Genomic DNA, 6,769 nt, shown 5'->3' on the forward strand with positions numbered 1-6,769 from the left:
GCCAAGCAAGAGAATTGAATGTGTTCTAAATCTGTTTAAAAACAACAAAAAAAATGTTTGTATTTTTTATTTTTCATTTTTTAAATAAAGGTTTCCGAGTGATATCAGATTGTATTTGTTTTTTTTTATTGCACTTACCCTATAACTACATGAAACAAGAGGGGAACAAGAGCCACTTTAATTTACAGCCCGCACATCCATACTTACCCCGTAACTACACAAAACAAGAGGGGAACAAGAGCCATTTTTAATTAAAGCCTGCACATTCATACTTACCCTCTAACTTCACAAAACAATAGGGGAACAAGAGCCACTTTAAATTAAAGCCCACACATTCATACTTACCCCGTAACTACACAGAAAAAAAATACTTACAGTATAAATAATTTTTACATTTTCCTTATAGTTACCCCTTTATTCCCCCAATATTACATATTGTTTCCATATACCTACATGTACTTACTTTATAGTTACACTATAATTACCGAAAGTTATGCTGTAAATTCACTTTAATTATGCAGTACTTTCCGGGCCGTAATCTAAAGCGTTACCAAAAATACTTAACGGAAGCACAGAATAAGAATGAATAATCATGGGGACTTTCCATAGGCGTAATGGATCCCCCCCCACCCCCACCCCCCCACCACCACCACCACCACACACACACACACACACACACACACACACACATTAATTACACAATTCAACAAAACACAACATGAGCTTCAGCATGAAGGAGCCAAGGTGTGATAGCAGGAAGTAAAGAGCACAATAAGGCCGCCACAGCACATCACCATTCTCACACATACACACACTCACGTACACACACGTACACACACCACAAGTCACAGCAACATTCGCGAAGGAAAGAACGCAACCAGAAATCCGCCCCTGCCTTAGGCACTTGGCTCCTGTAACAAAGAGAAATATGTTACACACTAAAAACAGAATAATCATGTTAGCACTTAAAGGGATAGTTTTGACGTTTATCTGCATCCAATATGTAGTCTTTGTCTCTTCAGAATGTGTAGTAATTACATGCAATTTATATGTTACTTTGACAGACTATTTGCACCTCAGTATTGTTGTACATTAACAGAATGCAGTAATAACATGAAGTGTAAATGAATATATTATTAAAATGATTAAATGGATGTGCCTTAAAGAAACAATAAATGCCCTCTCTACAGCTACACCTAACCCTAACCAATAAATGAAAGTGAAAATATATCTTTGCTAAACTTATACTTAGCCTCTAACACCGCACACACAAAATTCAAAATGCCTCTGAAGCACAGCATTCAAAATATCACACACACATCTCAAAAACAAACATTTGTCTTACGTTGCAAACACCTCAGCCATAATATTATATTTTCTGATATAATTATACTGTTCTCGCTACGTTTGCTTCCTTGCGTGAATATAGATAAACAGCAAGCCAAACTCTTCAAAAGCCAGGATATGAGCGTCTTGATCCTTTAATGATTTCAACATGTAGTGTGGTTTATGTGCGCATAAATGCCAGCTATTTAGCAGAGTAAAACTTTAAATGAAATAAAAACAATATAGAAAATGTATTAATCATCAAAATAACTACATACATAGCTTGTTTCCTGCTACCCACATGTAACAAATGTAACTTTCAGGGTATGTAAGTAGCTACTGCAACTCACTCTCTGAGCATAACCTGCTCCGGCCATGGGTACGTTTTATTAAAAAAAAAAGAAACATTTTCAACAAAAAGCTCAGAAAATCAAATTTTTGTCAAAAACTACATCCAAATTGGATTCAGAGTGATGGTCAAACACATATGGAGTAGATCAAGTCAATCAACACTGCTAATAGTCCTGTAACTTGTCCTGGGCCCAAATCTCATTCAGTAACATTAGACAGTTTTGATTTATATGATGTTTAAATGTTGATGATCACATTATTTTACATATGCATCTGCTTACATTCGACCGCTTGTTTTACTGTGTCTTCCTCACATGTGTTTTGATCAGGAGATTCTGTACTCATTTAGAAGATGCGTAATATTCAGCATTGTTTTCTCTTATGGGTCTGTTCTCTGTTCTGTGACATGGACAGTATACTGTACATACATTTTCAATGGAGAGACAGAAAGCTCTCTGACTAAATATAAAATATCTTAAACTGTGTTCCAAAGATGAACACGTGAGGGTGAGTCATTAATGACATAATTTTCATTTTTGGGTGAACTAACCCTTTAAAGCCATTACATTCTCCACAAGAACAAAGAAAAAGTTCTCGCTCCCAGAGTTCCGAGAACAAAATGACGTCCTTATGTTCGCGCAGCCCTGATCTGGGAGTTCTCGCAGCTTGTTCTCAACACATCGTCTGAGCATAACTTTTTTATTGTGGGTGTCTGAGAACTATTGTGTGATTGGTCAGAAATTTAAAGTGGGCGTGGTTAATGCAGTGAAACGAAGCTGTTTGGCACCTGCTTTTCTGGTGAAGTATAGAATATACTGGCCAGAATGAACTTTGTTCTTGCCACCTCGAGAAAATGAACACATTTCTTTGTTTTTGCAAAGTATGTCCCAAGCTTTAACCTTGTTTATTTAACATAATTTTTAAGAGAGAACTGATGATAATGAGAACTGATGATAATGAGCACGTGTATACATTCAGTGTAGTGAGCAATAATGTTGTGTTTAGAAATCGTAGGTTTATGCCGTCAGAGCGGTTGATTTTGTGTATTCGTGTGGTCCTGTTCTAGCCAAGAAATCTAGACGCACCTTAGCGGCAGCAAATTTAATTTGCCCGCAAGTGTCGTCTAGGAACTCTCAATACCCTTCTGAGCTGTATTCCTCACAATCTGGACGGCCCAATCACATCGTGTATAGTGTCGGCGGGCGGGGCCATAATGACGACGGCCAAGTTGCGTTTGCGTGCTTCTAGTAAACACAGAAACTGGCGAACGGCGGCGGTCTTTCGAATCAGCTCTGACCGCAACTCTGGAAGACTTGGAGTTAGCTTTTCTCTGAGAAAAGAACAAAGAACGGCACTGGAGTCATTCTTAAAAAGGGAAGATGTGTTCGGAGTTTAGCAGACCAGATACGGCGAATGTTTAATCAGTCAGCGAACTCTGTTTCACCTTCGTTGCTCTGGTTGGTGTAGCGCTATCCTATCGCGTGCAGAGGGAGTTTGAAAGACAACCGTTTATCCCGCCCCTCGGATTGAGCCCTGTCTATGGTGAGTTTCCAGACGAAACATCTTGATGTAGGTCTGGCTTGTCAGGCTAGTCCTGTTCGGTATCGCAGATTGACTCGTCTCGTGTTGTTGCTCTGTACACACGCTAGCCTATACTGTGAATTCTGTCAAGTTTTTTTCTGTAATGTTTCTTGATAGGTGTGTATAAATGTATTATATAATAGAATTATATGGATTCCTTATATTTGATTATGTGGTGTCTTTTCTGAGTCTCCAATGATCCTTCAAGCTGGAAGAAAATAAAGTTTGTGTCAAATAGATACAATAAGAGATAATTTAATAAGATAAATGGTGTATGTTTAATTTCACAATAAGCTTGTGATTAATCGTACTACAAAAGTTTTTAAAATTTGTAATCTATTGATAGCACTAGCTAAAACACATATGCAGGTTACTTTTCTTCCTGAACATGTGTGCACCTGAGTCTGTGTTGCTTTCACATTCATGTGAAACTAAACTACCAATGACTCAGTCTCACAGTGCTTGCTGAGAGCAGCATTTACTGCAAACCGTTCGTATGTATAATACGGCATTCATATGCACGCGAAAAAACGCATACCATGCACGCCAAAACTCATTTTGACGTGTACGTTCCACGAGATTGCACATGTGATGTATGCGCATTTTCGTGAGATCGGGCTCTTAATATCAGTCAGTCATGCAGCCCTAGATTAACTAATTCTCACTTCACACAATCAGCTATGTCTCACATGCTAAACTGTATCGCACGTGAGCTACTGTGGTAAATGTATTCATCGCACAGACAGATTTTTTTTGTAGCATGTGCAACATATGCAGCACTGTACAGCCCTGAATAGGCGATTAAATCTCTTTTAATCAAATGAAGTCAACCACAAGTTAACTAACTAACTAACTTTTTACTAAATGTAATATAATAATGTGCACATTTTCAAAACTGATCACTCAAATATATTTGGTTAACAACACACTTTGTAATTTAATAATTTACACAGATTAAGGATTATCCTATAGGTTGATTATTTGAAGCTAGCTATTAACTGTGAACAGTTCCATTTATTTTACTAAAAGGGACCAGAGGCCTGTTGCATGAAGCTAGCTGAACAAACTCTGAGTTTCAGAGTAGGTTTAGAGTTGACAAATCCAGATAAATCCAACATGGATTAGATCAAGTTCAACCGTTTCTTAAAGCTTGGTATAAACTCTCTCTGTCAACTCAGATTTAATCCAGAGTTAGCGATTAACTCTGAAGCACGTGCACCTGAAAGTGTGACACGTGATGTTCATGTAAAATAATAAATGTTTTTCAGAAACATGTTGTGTGACTAATGATAAACAAGGAAACATCTTCTTAAAATATTTTCCTTCCCGAAAAAAGAAAAGCATGAAAAAAATCTGATTTTTCAGAAGAGGCTGGACCAGAAAGAGTATAAATGACAGTTTGAATTGGCTGTCTTCATCACGGATCATCCACTCAGGCTCTTCTACAGGTAACCGCATCAATTAACAATTACTGCACATCATGAATAAATACTCGTAAATGTTTTCATTTATCTATATGTGTATTTATCTGTGGACAAAAACTAATTATAATTCATTGTAATCTGATGTCTTACACTATTGTCATCTACATGTTTCTATTTAAAACAGTCACAGTTTTAACACTTGTGTTTGGTTTGTTCTAGATTTCCAGAGTGTAGTGAACAAACTAAGCATCCCAAAATGCTGCATTATCTTGTGGTATTCTCTTGCCTTTATGCCATGAGCATGGCCATGCGTGAGTCAATAACTAATCTCAAGTGTTTTGAAGTCAGAAGTTTATTAAAGTGTTGACAAATTGAATATGCATCACGTGTTAGAATAAGGCATTAGAAGCACTTTTAAAAGTAGAATAACATTACATTTGCCAGGCTTTGAACTGTATACAATTAGAAACAATAAAGGGTTTTAGTGATCATCAAAAAACATTACACTGTAAAAAAATAATAATACAAAAAACCCAGGCCCCAATCGAAAATGTTCTAGTGCCTGATATTTTCTAGATGCCTTATATGTGTTAATTATGTTTTCAGCTGTACCTGATTATTACTCGTACTCCCCTGCTGTCGGGGAAGGCAGTGGAACTGAATTTTCCACTGCACGTGAGGGTCGCATCACTGGAGTCAGAGTTTATGAATATCCCTACTATGGATATTACAACTACAACTACATCAATGGGTATGTTTCCTCAAACACCGCTAGTTACACATTTAGGCAATCCAATTCCAAAAGAACCTCATCTGTCATATTGGACTGATTGCCTGCACATAAATCCATTTTTTAACATATTATACACTTCACATTTTCATCATCTGTTTTGTGTTTTTGTTTATCCTGTATTGTTTTTATGTTAGTTATATGGTATTTTGCTGTGAATTATTTTAACAATAATGGCACATACTGTATCTGTTTAGGCTCCAGGTGCAATATGACGGTAACTGGACAGAACTGGTTGGCAATAGCGCTTATGGCAATCTAAAGACGATGACACTCTTCGACAACGAATATTTCGTTCAGGTCTCTGGAAAGTATTACTCTGGTTACGTCTCTGAGCTTATGTTTGTCACTAATGAGGGGCGCTCTTTTAAAGTGGGGCAGCCAACTGGACTTTCATTTAACTTCTACCCAACCCATGATGGAAGCGAACTACGTTTCCTCAGCGGTCGACAGAATGGCTTTGCCCTTACCTCCATTGGGGCTCACTGGGCTGTGTTCAACAACAATTCCACTAGATAATAAAGTCATCATAAAGAAATGTGTTTATGTGAGGAAAAGGAAAGTTAAAAATGAGCCTACTATTTTTCTTTGCTCTTGATCATAATGAAATTTTGAAACTTTCTGGGTTGCCATGATTATTTGAATGAATTCTTGTTCATATTTCAGCCTTAAAATGTATTTACTAATTCATTAATTCTGCACTAAGCAGCCTTGCTAAACAAATGTAATCACGCTTTGAGGGCTTATCATCTAACAATAATTCCTAAAGGCTTTCAGTGATTATTAAACTTTAGAATTGATTTTACTATTAACACTGATTTTTATTAAAACAAATTTTTTTTTTCTTCAAATGTATGAAGATCACAATAAAACTGAATCATTAAAACTTTTACCCCAGACTTTCAATAAAACCTTACAAACAACTTTACAAAAAATGTGAATTATTTCATTTCCAACACAAAATATTATAAACACAGAACATCATTTGAGTTGTGGAAAACAGATTTTTCAGAAAGAAAAATAAAATACAAAATTATCAGAATTCTGTCCACTGTTTGCCATTTTTACAATAAAAATAAAACAGAAGAGATGGCTGACCGCACACTGAATCCAAAAAAGACTAAAAAGTCTAAGAAACTATATCATTTTTATTTTTTCAATTGCATAGTGCAATAACGTGCAAAGTGCAAGTGCGTTAAAAACAGAGGAGCATGAGCAAACGTTTCAGCAGATTGCTATCCTCAGTGCTCAAAATGCAACAGACAATCACTCCTTTTCTAGAAGGAAAAGGCAATTA

The 6,769-nt window shown here is 36.5% G+C and overlaps 1 protein-coding gene across 1 annotated transcript; it reads left to right on the forward strand.

Moving 5' to 3' along the window:
* Nucleotides 1–4,648: 4,648 nt before the first annotated feature.
* On the forward strand, nt 4,649–6,514 carry LOC137083934 (zymogen granule membrane protein 16-like). Its single transcript, XM_067449871.1, has 4 exons — nt 4,649–4,706; nt 4,902–4,993; nt 5,289–5,433; nt 5,658–6,514. Exons 2-4 carry the CDS (start codon nt 4,939–4,941, stop codon nt 5,989–5,991), a joined length of 534 nt encoding a protein of 177 aa, XP_067305972.1. The 5' UTR covers nt 4,649–4,706; nt 4,902–4,938; the 3' UTR covers nt 5,992–6,514.
* Nucleotides 6,515–6,769: the final 255 nt, after the last annotated feature.

The sequence above is a fragment of the Pseudorasbora parva genome, chromosome 7 (assembly GCF_024679245.1).
Source record: "Pseudorasbora parva isolate DD20220531a chromosome 7, ASM2467924v1, whole genome shotgun sequence".
Classification (NCBI taxonomy): domain Eukaryota; kingdom Metazoa; phylum Chordata; class Actinopteri; order Cypriniformes; family Gobionidae; genus Pseudorasbora; species Pseudorasbora parva.